The sequence below is a fragment of the Heliangelus exortis genome, chromosome 8 (genome assembly GCF_036169615.1).
Source record: "Heliangelus exortis chromosome 8, bHelExo1.hap1, whole genome shotgun sequence".
NCBI lineage: Eukaryota > Metazoa > Chordata > Aves > Apodiformes > Trochilidae > Heliangelus > Heliangelus exortis.
In genome coordinates this window covers 27519706-27536809 of record NC_092429.1, presented here as the reverse complement: position 1 = coordinate 27536809, position 17104 = coordinate 27519706, and the positions used below count along the sequence as shown (strand labels likewise).

Here is a 17104-nt window from a genome sequence, read left to right as displayed (position 1 = left end):
GTGAAGAGAGTGCAGGGACCTCATGGGACTGGGCACAGCCCAACACTAAGGATGGTGAGGGATGGAGGGCACTCCCTTTCTTACGAGGCCAAAACTTCAAAGCAGATGGACCAGGCAGACCCTAGCTCCTGCCTGTGGAGGAACAAGGGTTTGGCCCTTCTGTGCTCACCAGTTTCCAGGTGCTGGGGAGGGACAGGACACTCCCAAGTCAGGCCCTGATGGGTCCGAGCCTTTCTCTGCTTGACTGTGCATGCCTCAAGCTGTAGGGCTGAACCAAACTGTCCCATGTGAGATCTGGGGAGGTAGCAGGGGCTGTTAAACCCATCTGAGCCCAAGAGATGAGCTTGGCCCTGTAGCTGGAAGGTGGCTGGGATGGCTGCCCTTGCCATAGGTAGTTCAGCTGAGGTAGGAGCTGCTACATACACCCCAGTGCTGTATAGACCCTGGCACTGCCTAAACCCCACTGCTATGTACATCACAGCCACAGCCAGGGAACAGCCATGACGCCAGAGAGGGGAAAGTCCAAGGGAGCTTACACAGGGCAGAAGATGGGGTCAAGGGCAGCACTGGAGAAATCCACAGTGGGGGTCCTGAAATGGTCCCTTGGCAGGGCCGTGTGATCCGGGGACAGGGGGTTCCTCTCCACAGCTTTGCTGCTTGCCTTGACTGGGACACAGCCCTGCTGTCCCTATGGTCCTTGGCACAGCCCCCCTGCCCATCCTGGCCTCTGTTAACCATTACTTGTTCAAGGCAGCCACAGACACAGTGTCTCAGTGCCCTGCTCCCCGTGCTGGCACCGCCTGGCTTTGCTCAGCACCTCTGTACCTCTCCATGGCCTCTTTCCTATGTTTGTGGGCCCCCTCCCACTCTTGTGGCAGAGGCCACGTGTGGCCAAGCCACCCCCTGTCGCGGTGTCACCCTGACCGTCTTTTCCTGGCCGGCTGGTGCCCTCTCCTGGGGAGCAGCTCTGGAGGCACAGCCCCATGGCACATGGCCCCGGTGCCCCGTCCCTTGCTGGGGGCCTACTGGGACATAGGGTGCCAGCAGGCATGTCCCCCTGCTCCTGGACCTCGGAGTGAACAGCTAGAGAGACTTGAATCTGATCCCTTAGGATTGTTAGGTGCCCAGGGGATAGGGGCTGTGCTGGCTGATGAACAATCAGGATGGAGTCTGGGGTTATGGGGACACAGCACCCCACTGCTGGCCCTGTTACCACCAGGGTCCTGGAGGATCTCTGGTGTCAGGGGGCTGCAGGATGGAGGGATGTGTTGGGGTTTGATCCCTGCAGAGGGGATGGGACTGAAGGAGAGAACAGGGGCAGCACTGGGGTATCAAGCTAGGAAAGGAATAATAGAATCACAAAATCATCAAGGATGGAAAGGACCTTTCAGATCATGAAGTCCCACTGTCAGTCTTACACTGCCATAACCACTAAATCATCTCCTACCCATTTTTTTAAACACCTCCAGTGACAGTGGCTCCACCACTTCCCTTGGCAGCCTGTTCCAATGCTTTACCACACTTTTGGTTAAGAATTTTTTCCTAATATCCAATCTGAACCTCCCCTGGAGCAACTTGAAGTTGCTCGAGCACACAGTACTAGAGGTGAGGCCTCACCAAGGCTGAATACAGGGGTAGGATCACCCCCCTGATCCTGCTGATCATGCTATTCCTGATCCAGGCCAGGATGCCATTTGCCTTCTTGGCCACCTGGGCACACTGCTGGCTCATGTTCAGCTGGTTGGCAGTCAGCACCCCAGATTCCTCCCAGCTGGGCAGCTCTCCAGCCACTCCTCCCCTGGCCTGTGGCACTGCTGGGGTTTGTGGTGGTCCAGGTGCAGGACCTGATATTTGGCCTTGTTGAAACCCATATAACTGACCTTAGCCCCCCAAGCCTCTCTGGGTCCCTCTGCAGAGCCTCCTTACCCTCAGGCAGATCAACGCTTCCACCCAGCTTAGTCAAAGGGGTTTGAAGTTATTAGGATCTGGGTAAGGGACGGAAAAGGATATACAAAGAGGTGATGGAAGTGTCCCATTGAAGGACTGGGAAGTCAAGGAAGTTTAGAGAGAAAGTGAGTGTTGTGGGGCTGGATGGGTTCCCAGAGGGTTCATGGGGGTCTGGGGGTGGCAAAGGGGATTGGACATGTCTGTTTGAGATGGAGGGATCCAAGGAAGACCAGGGTGGTAGGGAATGACAAGGAATTCTGAGGGTAACTAGGATGTCAGGATTATTGGGGGTCTTGGCTAATTGGGGGCCTTTTGGGGTGACTGGGAAATTGGGGGAAGGACTGGGGGGTCAGAGAATGATCAGGGATTTTGTCTGGGGAACTTAAGTGTGGGGAAGGATTTGGGCTCATTGCAGAGGGGCAGAGGGTTGGGCTGGGGAGTGGTTGTGTCAGCAAGGCAGGCTGGCTGCTGTGCCAGGGGGAGACAGGGGAAAGGAAGGGAAGGGTAGAAACGGAGAGCGAGTTGGGCAGAGGGAGGGAGCAGGGAGGGATGTCTGGGGGATCTGAGAGAGGGAGGGGAGGAAGGATGGAGGGATGGAAGGAGGCAGGGATGAAGGACAGAGGCAGGGAGGAGGAGGTGGAGAAGAAGGAGGAGGAGATGCAGCGGCGGGCGGAGCCGGCCGGTGCCGCAGAGCCGTCTCCCCGGCTCACGCTGGGGCTGCCCAGCAGCTCCTGCAGAGACTCGGCGGCTTCTCCGGATGCCATCGGTGCCACCGGTGCCCGGCCCAGAGCTGTCTGGTGAAGCCAGCGCCCGTCCCGGTGCCGCCTGGTGTCGCTGGTGCTCGGTCGGGGCAAGATGCGAGCCCCGCGGCGGAGGTAAGAAGCGTGCCCGTGGGTGCGGGTGTCATCCGTAGGTGATGCGAGCCGGGATGTCCGTGTGCCCTGGGCGCGCGTGGGGGCTGCGGGTGCCCCGGCTGGGCTGCGGTGATGCCGCGGCGGGTGGAGGCCCAGGTACCGACCAGCACCGGTGCGGGCAGGGTGCGGGCAGGATGCGGTTGTGCTCCCTCGGGGCCGTGCGGGGCCGCGCACTGCCTGTTCCCAAAGCCAGTCGCCTTGGTCCGTGGGTGTCCCCTGCCTGTGCTGGGGTCCTGCTGGTCGGTGCTGCCGGCGGGGCTGCGGACACCTCACTTCCAGATGGGCTGTGGCTGACTGGGCCACGTGTGGGTAAACCCGGGAGTGCTGCTGGGCATCCAGGCAAGGGGTTTGGGGGAGCTGCCGGTGTGAGGGAAGGGAATGGGGGTTCCTCGACCATGAGCAGCATGTGCTATGTCCAGCGGGAAGGGAGGGGCTGTAGGATCCTGTGGGCCTGGCATCATCACTGGGCTCTCCTCGGGGTGCCTGGCAGGTGAGGTGTCCTGGGGGGCACAAGGGCACGCGTAGCCCTGTGGCAGAAGCTCTGGTTCGGGGTGCTAACACAGGAAGCTTGGCTCGTTCCATTTCCCCAGCCCTGTTGGCATCCTCCCTGCTCTTCCCTCCCCTCTGCCCATCCTGAAATCTCAGCCGTGGGCCAGACTGTTTGTCCCGGCACCCAGCCACGGCTGCCTGTCTCGGGAGCCACGCCGGCTGCCACGCATGCAGTGCAGTGTTGGGAGCCGTTTTTTCCAGGACTGTGGGTAACGCCGGCCCACAGCATACCCCCCCCCCCCCCGGCCCTGCCACATTCAATGGAGACCTTGTTGGAGTTCCCCGTGTGTGCGGGCAGCCATGCCGTGTGCCGTGCACAGACGCCGCGGCGAGGGGGTGGCTGTCCCCGGCTCCACCTCCCCCGTGGCAGCACCCAACCCCCGCTGAAACATTTGTGCCGAGGAGTCAGTGGGGAGCGATGCTGTGACACGCTCGGCATCCCGGCCCAAGGCATTGAGCTGCCGCGCTCCTCCTGGCCCGGCCCAGCCCTCGGCACGGCCCCTCGGTCAGCCTGGAAACAGCCCCGGGCACCTGGAGTGGCTGTGGATGAGCCATCCTTCCACCCATCCCTCCATCCGTCCCCCTGTCCGTCCCTCTGTCCGTTTGCAGGAGGTGATCCAGCAGCAGGAGAAGGTGAGTTGCTACCTCGGTGTGCTGAGCAGTGCCGGGATCTTTGGGGATGCTCTCCCATGGGGCAGAGACCACCCTTGTGTAGAGCAAGTGCCATCCATGGCCCTTGCAGACACCCCCCCTGCCCTCTCCCTGGTGGCATCCTAGAGTGCCAGCAAACAGCCACGGTGGCACTGGTGCAGTGCCATGGAGATGCTGTGAGTCAGTGGGTGCTCTGAGTCAGGGTCGCATGGCACGTCTCGTGTTAGTGATTGAAGGGACATCAGGAGAGGGAAGTGCTGCCCAGTGGGCAGGGGTCCCTGGGGCTATGCCCCTCTCAGGCTCAGCACTGTGCCAGCAGCTCTGCTCCTTGCCCCAGGATGGCATGGACAGAATGAAAGGGCTGTTGTCCTCCTGCAGCCCCAGCAGCACGGTGGTGGCCTCCCCTTTGCAGCAAACAAATTCCCAGTGTTGGGCACAAAGAAAGGGGGGTGGGGGGGTGGGGGTGGGCATCCAGCCTCCAGCCCCACCAACCAGGGCAGAGCCCTGGGCCTTGCTGGCCCAGTACCCCCATGGCCTAGCCCAGAGCTCCCAGTCCTGGTGCTGGTTGGGTGGCCAGGCTGCAGGAAAGCAGGTGCTGTGCTCACTCTCCCCAGAGCCCATAGTCAGCCACAGCACTGCCTCTGGGTGGCCTCAAGGAGCCACTGGAGGCACAGGGCTTGGCCACCCCCATGCCTGGGTATCACCCCTCTGGGCATTGCATCTCCTAGGGTGTTACACTACCAGGCATCACACCTCCTTGGGCATCATCCTGTGTCTCCAGGGGTATTGTGCCTCTAGGTATCTGGGCTTTGGGTTGTCATGCCTCCTTGGTTGTTGTGTCTCTGGGCATTATGCTTCTGGGTGTCCTGCCTCCTTGGATGTCATGTTACTGGATATTGTACTTCCTGGGATATCATGCCTTGGACTATTGTGTCCCTGCATACTGTTATTCCTTGAGTATTGTGCATTCTTGTGCATCTTGAGTCTGGGTCTCCTCGGATGTTTTGCCTCTGGGTGTTGCACCTCTGGGTATCACCCCTCCTGGGTATCAGTTGTCCTGGTGTGTCTTGCCCCCAGAGATCACACCTCTCTGATATTGTGCCTCTGGGGTCTCCTCAGTGTCATGCCTTTGGGTGTTGTACTTCTGGGTGTTGTGCTTTTTGGATGTCATGCCTCTGGGCACCATGCGTTTGCGTGTTGTGCCTCTGGGTGCTGCACCTCCATGTGCTGTACCCCCAGGAACTGTGTCTTCAGGTATCATGCCAGTTATGGTGCCTGGCAGAGTGCAGGGTATTTAAAGTCACCAGCCTCAGTATACCCTCATGGCAGGGTATTGGTGCAGGGGCTGTGACATGCTATGGCTGCCTCCCCCTGCTCCCTCCCAGGCTGGCAGTGCTGTGTCCCCTACCTGTGAGGTGCTGGTGTGGTGTCCCCAGCTCAGAGGGGACAGTTCCCACCATGGTCTGTGCTGTAAGGACCTGCTGGTCCTGTCTGGCCACTGGGGCTCAGCATCATGTAGCTGGGCAGAGCATGGTGCCCATTTGAGGGACCGCATGCCCACCCCGTGGGGGGCAAGTGCCCACTGCCCTGCTTGTGGGACCCCACCAACAAGCTGGGGTTACAAAATAAATTCTCTGTTTTTTCTAAGGAAAAAAAATATATTTTTTATTTGTGGGACTGTTGATCTTTTTCTTTCCTTTTAAATGATGAAATGACTCACCCTTCTCTGCTGAAAATAAACCTGATGGCGGCTGTGGTGGGGGAGGTGGTGAGCTGTGATAGCTTGGAGGCCGGGGGCCCCTCTGAGAGCAGCTGGGGCCAGTCCTGCCTTGGGCAGCCCCTGCTCACTGCCAGCACCCAGACACCCGCCCGGGGTGGCAGGGGGTTGCTGCAGGGGCTCAGGTGGCCCTGCCAGAGCTGCTAATGGAGCTAAAGTGCTCTTAAGGGGAAAGAACCATCTGCACAGCCCCCGGGGCCTCATATCTCTGCACTTAGAGTAGATGCCACCCAGCTTTGGAAGCACACCGGGGTGAGCCCTGCATGTGCCTGTGTGTCCCTATACATGCATGCATGGGGGTGCATGTCACACCATGCGCCCACCCTCTCAGCCCCATCATGCACTCTCATGGAGTTTTTTTGTTTTTTCCTTGTCTGGAGTTCCCTAGGAAGGTTGCTGTGTGACTGATGTTGGAAGCTTGCCCTGTCACCCCACCAGTGCCCTGCCAGCACTCTGTGACCCCACCAGTGGTGGGGAATATGCAGCAGCTGCCATGCAGAGGCTTTGGTGAATACTCCCCCCACCCCCCATACCCTGCCCTGCCCAGTCCCTCTGGCACAGCAGCTGGGTGGTGCATGGTTGTTCCAGGGGATGCACCTCCAGTGCTTGTGTGATGTGGCCATGTCCTCCTCTCCACAGGGACCCTTGCAGCTCTGACGGGCCAGCCGTGCCCCCCGGAGCCAGCTGCATGGAGGGTAAGGCACCCTGAGAACCCCCCCTTTACCTCACATGCCCCAACCCTGTGCCCCACACGCATCGCCCCAGGGGCTTGCTGAGCCCCAAGGTGTCCCTCTTGGTGACATCTGGGCGGCAGGCGGTGTGTGGAGCGGCCGCTTTGCTTGCCTGACTGCCACTCACCTCCCAGCTTCCAAAGACGGGCCGTGGAGTCAGGGTGACGAGGAGCCCGTGCTGTCTGAGCCGGGGGGGTCCCACGACCCCCTGGGTGTTCAGCCCCAGCCTGACCCCTTGGTGCAGACGTGTCTCCTCCGGCACCTGGAGATGGGTCCCCTCACCCAGACACAGACCCTGCGGGACTTCGAGCAGGTGAGGCCGCAAAGCTGCTGGGACCTCCCCCGTGGCATCTCCAGAATACAGCAATCCCCCCACCCCCAAGCACCACCGGCTGCTCGCAGCATAGGTGCTGGCTCCCCAGGGTGCAAGAGTGGAGTGTGGAGGGCAGGAGAGGTGGGATGGGGTGAGGGGCTCAGCCCCCACCGGCGCCGCTTTCCCCCTCGCCGCCCTCCTGGCTGAGGCGCGCAGGGACCGTCGGGGCTCGGGTTTCACCACCCGCCCGTCCCCGCTCCAGCGATGCCGCAAATAGCTCCGGGGAGGGTCAAAAAAAAAAAAAAAAAAAAAAAGACAACAAACTACAACCAACAAACAAGGAAAGGGACCGCAGTGGGGACAGCGGAGGGAGCTGCAGGCGGACAGGGACCCCGGCCGTGTCGCCGGCGGTGCCATGTGAAAGGTGCCGGGATGTCCCCCTCATGGAGCACCGGCCATGGCTAACGGGTACCGCACGCTCTCCCAGCACCTCAATGACCTCAAAAAGGAGAATTTCAGCCTCAAGCTGCGCATCTACTTCCTGGAGGAGCGCGTCCAGCAGAAAGGCGAGGACAGCCGGGATGATGTCTACCGGCGGGTGAGCACCCGTAGGACACATGGAGGGGTATCGGGTTGGGGTTCCCATCCCCATCCCCTCTCTTTGCCAGGAGGATATGGGGCCAGGGGAGTGCAGCCAGTGGGGATGCCGAGGAGGGCATCAAAGATGTCAGTGGAGCTGTGTGGGAGTTTGCCTCTTCCTGCCTTTGACAAGAGCAAGGAGAGGGACGGGGCCGGTGTCCCCAGCCCAGTGGGGTGCCTGGGGTGGGCTGCAGTGCTCGTTTGTTTGCAAAGGGGCTGTGGGAGGGGGTATTGCCCTGTTCCAGCGCTGAGTGGCTAAAATACTGCCTGTGCTGCTTGGTGTCAGGAGCATCCAGAGCCCTGCCGTGGGGTGGGGGACCCCCACACTGCCCTCATGGCTTGTGGCATTGGAGGGGTCCGGGCAAGTGTGGGGACACCAACCTATTTGCCTCCTGCCCTGCAGAATATTGAGCTGAAAGTGGAGGTGGAGAGCCTGAAGCGGGAGCTGCAGGAGAAGCAACAAGCCCTGGACAACAAATGGTGAGTGGGGCCAGCTGAGCACCCCCCCATCCTGGGGCGGGTGCAGCACCCGGGTGCTGTTTGCAATGCTTGTGATGGAGGGGTGTCTGCTTGCACCCTGCCCACGTCGGGCAGCAGAGGGGTTTGCAACAGGGCTGAGCGCTTGCAGGGCTCCTCTTACAGCCCTGGCGCCAGCCAAAAATAAAGGGCAGCACCTGTTAGGTGGGGGAGGGCAGTGCTGGGCCCGGGCTGTGGGGAGGGTGTCCTGTAAAGGGGGACCTGCAGGTGCATGGTGACTGGGGACCCCTGGATTCAGGAGAATGTGGGAACAGCTTTGGTGACTGGGAGCACCCCCCGCCCCCTGATTTAGTGCTGTGTCTCCAGGGCAGGGGTGCTGGGAGGTTACAGCCTGTCCCACTCAGGGGTCCTGCAGGAACAGCAACCGTGGGGGGGGACCTGGGGTGTGGGCACCCAGCCCTTAGGGTTTGGAACGGGGAAGATGATGCCATGCCATGCCATGCCATGTTGTGTCCTGACATGCCAGGCCATGCTGTGCCATAATTTGCTATGCTATGCCACGTTACGTGCCATGCTATGCCGTGCCATGACATACTTAGCCATGGGGGTGGGTGGGTGCTTACATTGGTGGTTTCACACCCCTCCCCAGAACACATGTCCTGAGGACTGGGCCATCACCCCATGCCATACCATGACGTGCAGTGCCACAGCATCTCATGTCGTGACATGCCACGCCATTCCATATCATGATGTGCAGTGCCATGCCATATCATGTCGTGACATGCCACCCCATGCCATATCATGTCGTGACATGCCACCCCATGCCATATTGTGACATGCAGTGCCATGATATCTCATGTCGTGACATGCCATGCCATATCGTGACGTGCAGTGTCACGATATCTCATGTGGTGACATGCCACGCCATGCCATATCATGATGTGCAGTGCCACGACATCTCATGTTGTGACATGCTACCCCATGCCATATCGTGAAGTGCAGTGTCACAACATCTCATGTCGTGACATATCACCCCATGTCATACAATGGCCTGCTGTGCCATACTGGGCAGTGCCATGACATCTCATGTTGTGACATGCCACCCCATGCCGTTCCATGTCATTTTGTGCCACTCACTCCACACTACACCGTGCTGTGCCATTCCATACCACATCCTGTCATGCCATGCCACGTCTGTCCTGCCATGCCACGTCCTGTTGTGCCATACCATATCCTGTCATGCCATGCTTGGCAGGGTGGCCGTGGAGAACCAGACATCCCGCAGCCAAGCAGCACTCCGTCAGCAGTATGAGGAGCAGCAGCGGGAGTCAGAACATGTCTACGAGCTGCTGGAGAACAAGATCCAGCTCCTGCAGGAGGTGAGATGGGGGTGGTGGGGACCTGGGGAAGGGATGTGTCTGGGAGTCGGGGGTCTCACCCCAGTGCCACACAGGAGGCCAGGCTGGCACGGAGCGAGGCAGAGCAGGCTACGGCGCTGGCCAGAGCCGAGGTGGAGCGGTGCCGGCAGCTGAGCGGGAAGCTGAAGGAGACTGCGAGGACAAACGAGGAGGACAGGAGTGATGAGAGCTGCAGTGCTGTGGCCCAGAGGTGGGTGCTGTGCTGTCAGTCCTCGGGAATCAACAAGGAACTGGTGCTGTGAGGAGCTGCAGACATCCAGGGGGGTGGAAGGCATCCAAAGGGAGGGACATGGGCTGCAGGATAAGGGGAGAGGACGATGCTGAGTGTCCCCCCACCCTTCCCTCCCTCGCAGGAGGATCGAAGAGCTGACCCAGGAGCTGGCTGCCAGCAAACAGCTTGTGGAAACATTGTCGGCAGAGAATCACAACCTGCAGCAGCTCCTGGAGGAGCCTCCAGCAGGGCAGGTGGGTGACAAGTGTGGGGTGAATCCCAGCCCAGCACCCTGGGGAGGAGCGGGATCACGCAGGGTTCAGCAGGGACCTAGGGTCCCCTTCTGGGGCTGTGGCTGTGCCATGTCCAGCCTGGCAGTGTTGGGTGTTTGCACGTCTGTGCTGGGGAGCAGGGGGGCTAGGATTGTCCCAAGTCTATGGCGCTGGGACATGCCAACAGCCCTCGCAGTCCTGCGGTGTCAGTGCCGCCTGTGCCTGGTTACAGGTTTAAATCCTGGGTTTTAAAATACCCCCGGCAGCCTGGCACGGTGCCAGGTGGGATTCCGGGGCTGTGAGGGATCAGAGCAGCGGGTTCCTGGAAGCTGCCCAGCTCTGGCCATGCTGTGCCTTTGGTGGCACAGTGCTGGTCCCCAGCAGCCATAGGTCACCAGTGAATGAGCTTGGTGGTGGTCCAGCTGTGGACACCAGTGGGGCGGGTACTGGTGCGTGTGTACTGGTGGCCTAGTGGTGCGGGGCCTCCCTGTCCTCCCTGCCTCCTCGGCGCCACTGGAGCTGGAGTTGGGACTGGGATGTGGCGCTGGCACCGGGCGGGGTGCACCTGGCACTGCGGACAGGCATGAGTGAGGGGCACTGGCACTGTGGGGCACAGACTGGGGCTGGGCATTAGCACGGGGACTGATGTTCTAGCACTGGCCATGCACTGTCACTGTCCTTGTCGCTGTCGCTGTCACTGTGCCAGCCCCACCTGTGAGGCACTGCCCATGCGCCGTGTCGCGGCGGACGCGGAGACTACAAATCCCGTCAGGCTCCCGGCCGCTCCCGCCCTCCGGGGAGGCGGGGAAGGGCGCTCTCTGCCGTCCGCCGCCATCTTGAAACCTGAGCCAGAAGCGGAGCGCCGCCGTGGCAGGAGCATCCTTGGCGGCAGCGAGGGGGGGAGGAGGAGCGGCGGGGCCTGAGGGGCAGAGGGGGTGAGGGGCAGCCCCGTGGAAGGGAGGCAGTGAGGACAGAGGGGCAGCCTTGGAGGCGGGGGAGCTGTAAGGAGAGTGGGGCAGCGAAAGGGCGAGCGTCAGCCTTGAGGAGGGTGGAGGGTGGTGTGGGTTGGGTGGGACGTGAGGGAGATGCTGTAGAGCGGGGTGTGGCTGTGGTACCAGGAGGCCCAGCATGACACCCTCCTAAAAAGGGGGGGTTGGTGGGGTGAGAAGTGCTGATGGGTTCGGGGCTTGAGGCAGCTGTGCCCCAGGAGATGCTCTGAGTGAGCGGTAGAAGCTTCAGGAAGGTGTCTTGAGAACCCCTGGAAGTAAGTTGGGGCGACAGTTGGGAGGGAGGATGAAGGAAACCTGCCGGATCTGCGCCCGGGAGCTGTGCGGCAACCAACGGCGATGGATCTTCCACACGGCGGCCAAGCTGAACCTCCAGGTGCTGCTTTCCCATGTCCTGGGCAGGGAGCTGTGCCGGGATGGCAAATCCGAGTTCGTTTGCAGCAAGTGTGCCTTTATGCTGGACCGCATCTACAGGTTCGACACCGTCATCGCGCGCATCGAGGCCCTCTCCATCGAGCGCCTGCAGAAGCTGCTGCTGGAGAAAGACCGCCTCAAGTTCTGCATCTCTAGCATGTACCGCAGGAACAACGAAGACCCCGGCGCTGATGACAGAGCCGGGGATGGGACCGTGGACCTTTCCAACCTGCCCGACCTACGGTACACGGCCCTCTTGCAGGAGGACTTCGCTTATTCCGGGTATGAATATTGGGCTGAGCAAGAGGAGCACGGCCTGGAGCCGCACAGCTGCCACGCCGCAGAGGGAGCGGGTAACCGCCCGCGGCGGTGCCGGGGCTGCGCCGCCCTGCGCGTAGCTGACGCCGACTACGAAGCCATTTGCAAAGTGCCACGGAAAGTGGCCAGGAGCATCTCCTGCGGGCTGTCCAGCCGGTGGTCGACTAGCATAGGGAACGAGGGGTCCTCTGGGTGCGACACGGCAGAGTTCACCAGTGCCAGAGGGCCCGTGGATGGGGAAAGCATGGAGGAAGGGACGCCGGCGTCCTCTGTTGAGTCCCTGGACACCACCGTGGAGGCGAGCCCTCTGCAACAGAAGGATGAAGATGCAGATAAGGGGTTGAAAGGCAGTGGGAAATATGATGACTTCTCAGATGACCGCATGACTCCGAGCTCTTCGCAGAGTGGGAACAGGCTGGAGCTGGCCCTCAGCTTGATCAAGGCTTTGGACTACAAACCCCTTCAGAGCCCCCGAGGGAGCAGGCTACCTATTCCTGTGAAGTCCAGCTTGCCCCCTCCCAAGCTGAGACGTGACTTGGCAGATGGCAGTGCTTCTGCTGCCTCAATGGGTGCTGGTTCTGCCTTCCTGAACACAGACAGAAAGTCCTTTTCCAGAGCTCTTTTGAGTCTTTCCCCGGAGATTTCTGAACTGCAGGAGCTGTGGGATGACATCTGTGAGGATTATATGCCACTGCGGGTACAGGTAGAGGTCATTGTGCCACCATCCCTGTGGCCTGATGCCGAGCCCACTAGGGATTCTTTTGCTCTGAGATAAAGCAGATAGCCATGAGTTGCTCAACCTAGGGCTAAGAATAGGCAGCTCTCTCCTTTTTTAGGTGTGCTGCCTCTGTCATACTTCTGTCACCCACCCATTTGCTCCTTGTGTTCTGGGAAACTGTCATTCTCCCCCCCAACTCCATCAGCTTTCCCTGCCAGTGCAGGCTGATAGATGGTCTGAGCTCTTAGCTTGCTTTATCTTTGTTCTGCTGAGAAAACACCAGCTTCATTCCAGCTTTCTCTTTGAGAAGTCCGTGTGACTCTTACCCACAACCAAAGGAGGCTTTAAGCTTCTGGGCATGTGTTTTCCAGCAAATGTGTTTTCTTTGTGTCAGGGTAATGGCTCGGTGTCTGAGCCCTGAGGAAAAGGTGTTTCCTTGCAGGTGGATTTGTGCCAGAGGATGACTTTAGGGTTGGTATTCTAGATAATTGGTTTATTTTCTCATCCTTTGAAAAGATTGATCAATTAACAGCAGGTGTTGCTGAGAGGTGATGAAAGCTCCTGCTTTCACAGCACTTCTGATGGAGTTACCTGCCTTGATGTTAGTCCTTGTGTAGCTCAGGATTGCCTGTTTTGTTGGCTTTAATGAAATCTTCATTAGCATGCAGTCAAAAAGCTGAACTTGTAACTGCTTTGCCACTTTCCTTAATGAATAGAAGGCCTCAGTCAGCTTCAATTGAGGAATATCCATGTCAACCTAATTGCATTCCCATTAGCAGCCTTAGTGATGTCTAATGCTCTAGGTAGCCTGGGGGATTAGAAAAATGCTTGTTTATTACTATGGCAACTGTAGCTGTGCTGAATTATGCTTCCTATTGAGCCAGCACTGCTTACTACCCCATCTGCTGGGGCATTTCCCAGAGCTGTGTGCTTTTCCCACAAAAACCTGCTTAAGAGATGCTAGAGAGGAATGTAAGAAAACTGAATTTTCATTTGGTGCACAAAGGCATTGCACGGGCAGGCTGAGGACATGAGGTGGGGCATGGCTGCTCTTCTCATCTCTGTTGCTTTCTACTAATTTTCAGTGTTAGGGATATATTTACAGCATGGAGATAATCTGAATAGATGGCACAACCTGCATGGTGTGCTTACAGCTTGGCTTTCTGTCACATGTCACCATCCTTTTCTTGGAACTGCTTTAGAGGACTTTTTCCAGCCCCCAGCCTCTCCCATCCGACTGCCCCCTCCAGGAATTTACCCTGTGGGATTTTTTACTGCCTGTTTCTTGCCAGGGTGGTGGCAGCAGTTGTGGGCTTTGGGTCTGGCAGAAGGGGGAAAGCACTTAATCCTTTAGGTGGCTTTAAGAGCAAAATGGGAAGTCCAGGCAGCAGCAAGTAAACCAGGTGGTTCTTGTATAAATGATTTTTCTTTGTATGAGCAACACTTTTTTTTTTTTTTTTTTTGGAAGTCAGGTACTGCTGTCCAGTTGTTCATATGAATAAACACCTTTTTGGTGATGTGAATGGAATACATAGGGCCACAGTTCCCTTATTGCTGTTGGGAAACTGCTGTTGTCTTTAAATTTCCTGCAGTGAGCTACAAAAACTGATGTTGTCAGTACCTCAGTGATCTTGTAGGCACTGTCTTGGGCATTTTCTTGAACCAGCAATTCTTCATCACCACAGCCCCAGGAACCCCCCAAACCCAGACAAGCTCTCAGAGCTGCCTGTGCTGCCAGCAAGGAAAATGTCACCCTCCTGACAGCCCATCTTTTACCCACTGCTCTGGGCAGATGTGAGCTTGGCAGGCTTAGAGAGTGCTGTGATTATTATTTTTCTAAAGAAGTGTTCTGTCTAGCTCAGTGTGTGCTGGCACTGCTGGAGCTGTACTGGGGAGGGGTTGTCAGCCAAATGCTGATGCAGGAGAGGCTCCTGAGAGCTGTGCTGCTGACATGGCTGCTGGGAAGCATTTGAGCCCTTGGGACTTTGGACTCTGAATCTGACTCAGCCTTTCCCCTCCCTACTCTTAGCTTATTTTTCTTTGGAATGTGCAAACTGTGAGGAAATGTCTTTTCCTTTTTGTTTATTTTTTTTTTCTGTTTTCGTTAACCTTGTTTCAAAAGATCTCTTCTATGACAGATACAAGCAGGTCTCCCTCTCTGATCCAAACCTTTCTGGCCGGGCAAATTTGAAACTTGCTTGCTGCCACTGTTCAAGTTCAGGTGCCAGTCTGCCTCACAGGTGAAAGGAGACAGAGGCATGATGTTTTGGAGACAGAAAAGCACAGTGTGACATTTTTAAGCCCATGCCTCAAGGCCTCTGATGGCTGATCAGAAGAAGCCAGTGCAATAATTGAGCTGTTTCTCTTTCTCCTCCCCCTCCAGAATTTGCAGGATGAACATCAACAGCCAGCTCCAGGTGACCCTGCAGTGGGGGAGCACGTGTCCAACCTGTGTGCTGCAGAGCTGCAGGGGAAAATCCAGCAGTCTGAAGCTGCCAACAAGGTATTTCTTCATGAACAGCAAATTCAGTGGCTAGTGAGGCTGTTGTAAGTGCTGTTAGAGGGTGCCTTCTAACCTGGCTGGAGGCAGGCTTCTCCACCTCTTTTCCAGCAAGAGTGTGTGTGCTGACACACAGTTGTCAGTGCTGCTGTCTGCCAGCTTGAGTTAAAAGCATTTTAGTTCTTCCTGCAGCAGTGCTGTGTACATTTTCCAGATTTATTTTTGCAAACCATTGTTTCTGAAGAATTCCCCTGCTTACCCAGTCACTTGGGTTTGCATAGGCAGAGCCTCATGCAGGAGAGAAGGGCCTTTTTGATACAGCTGCCTTGTTTTTGCAAGCACTAAGAGTGCAGAGGCAGTCTGTTTTAATTTTGATTTAAAGGCTTTCTTAGGAAAGAAACATGCAGCTGAGTTGCCTTGAGGCAGATCAAATCTGACACATTTTGCAAGGGGTAGATGTTGTTAGTTATGTTCTTGAATTCTAAGGTGAATTGCACTGGGATTCCACTGGGAAAATAGAGGGATTAAATGAGAAGAAACACTGGGATGGGATCTTTCTTTGAAAGTGGGGACAGGTGTAAGCTCTTGGAGATGCCTGGACCACAAAGGGTGACAGAGAAATAAAGAGGCCCAAGGCCCAGTAAATAGAGGTGGAAGTGTTTAACCAGTTTACAGGGAGTGTCTCTTTGAGAAGAGATAATATGACAGGTGTGCAAACTAATGAGCAACAGGAGGAAACCATGCAGCAGCACCAACTCCCTAAAAAGTGGAGGCTTGAGTAAGTTACAAGAAAGATGTTTATCATCCAGGGCTAAGAATGCAAGCAGGCAACATGTTGAGAAATGCTAACAAGCAGTTGCTTAAATGCACAAGGTGTGCTGTGTCATGAATATTATGGTGCAAGGAAAGAACCAACCTGAAGCTGTTCCAGATGTTAGGCTCATGTCAAAGGCAAAGGTTTCTCAGGTTGTAAAGCAGCCACAGAGACTTAGTGGCACTGTACTGCAGCCATGCTGTTGGGGTGCTGGCACTGGCTGGACTCTGCTGGGCTGAAGCCAGAACTTGAGACTGAATAAGCCACTGATCTGATCAAATCAGATGATCAGACTAACAGTTGCTGCAAGAGTGCCTGGGGGTCAGGGAGGCAGCAAGAGAAGGGAGGGGCTGGAAGATTGTCTGGGGTCAGATGCAGTGCTCTGGAAGATCTGAGAAGCAAAGGGAATGTTGTTTTTTTTTTTTTAATGTGTGGCTTGTCTGTACTGAACTTTTTTCTTTGTTCAGATCTTTTGGGGATTTTGGGGCTGAAGAAGGCACTCTCCTCTTAAGGGAACAGAAACAAATGATAGAAAACTGGGAAGGCTGTGGGGCAGTCTGAGCAAAACTCCTGCAGTATGTGAGACTCAGCATGACGTGAAGCCAAGCCTGTAACCTCTGTCCTGCATGTGGGGGCTGCATTGGAGGGACCAGAAGCACTGAACAGCCCTAAGGAGGGGCTGAAGGCTTTGTTTACCAGTCACCACCCACCTCAAACAGTGTTTATGGGCTTTAGAGGGAGCCACATTGATCTTGGTCTGTTGAATACTAAGGCTGCAGGGTCTTGAGTAAGGAGTGGAGGGAGTCCTAAGTGTGTCTGTGTAGAGTCAGCATTAAATGGGCGTTGTGTTTCTGTCTGCAGTTGTTACAGGAAAAGCTGAACGAATTGAATTTTGAATTAAAATCTGCCCAAGAAACATCACAGAGGCAGGATCACACCATCCAGAGTCTGAACGAGGCCCTGAAGAGCAAAGAGAGTAAGGTAATAGATTTGAGTGGACTGGGTGGTGCTGCCCAAAAGAGTGAAGTGTGTCAGCAGCATAGGCTGTGCCTGAAAGGGAATGCTTAAGCCATTTCCAGGCATCCTGCAGCTCATTAAGTTGTTTCTTGCAAAGCTCTTTCATACAATGATGACATGTGTCATCATCCACTCTGGGGGCTTGGGAGAAGGGGGTTTCTGCTTGGTTTCTGCTTGGTTTCTCCATGACTGAGCTTCCTGTCCTTTTCCCTGTAGACAGAAGAGCTGTTTCGGATCATCGAGGGGCAGAACGAGACCATGGCCAAGCTGCAGGACATGTTACAGAGAAGCCATCAGGGACAGTTGCAGGTATGTCCTTGGCAAGCCTCGGCTATTTCAGGTTTCACTCTGCAGGGATACCTCTTTTTAAATCTTCATGAAGTGAGTTGCTATCCAGTAACAAAGTTTCTCTGCTCC

At 56.7% G+C, this 17104-nt stretch overlaps 1 protein-coding gene across 12 annotated transcripts in view; it reads left to right on the top strand.

Moving 5' to 3' along the window:
* Positions 1–2609: 2609 nt before the first annotated feature.
* Positions 2610–17104, top strand: part of PDE4DIP (phosphodiesterase 4D interacting protein) — a 33983-nt gene continuing 19488 nt past the window's right edge. For 8 of the 12 annotated variants that reach the window (XM_071751242.1, XM_071751234.1, XM_071751236.1 and 5 more), the window contains exons 1-4: positions 10750–12341; positions 14740–14859; positions 16532–16651; positions 16904–16996. In XM_071751242.1, coding sequence (XP_071607343.1) covers positions 11193–12341; positions 14740–14859; positions 16532–16651; positions 16904–16996 — 1482 coding nt within the window. In that variant the 5' untranslated portion in view covers positions 10750–11192. Of the gene's footprint in view, positions 2823–6477; positions 6534–6703; positions 6883–7369; positions 7481–7924; positions 8002–9253; positions 9378–9451; positions 9607–9769; positions 9882–10749; positions 12342–14739; positions 14860–16531; positions 16652–16903; positions 16997–17104 lie in introns of those variants that run through there. The other 4 variants (XM_071751238.1, XM_071751243.1, XM_071751240.1 and 1 more) reach the window with 4 other exon arrangements.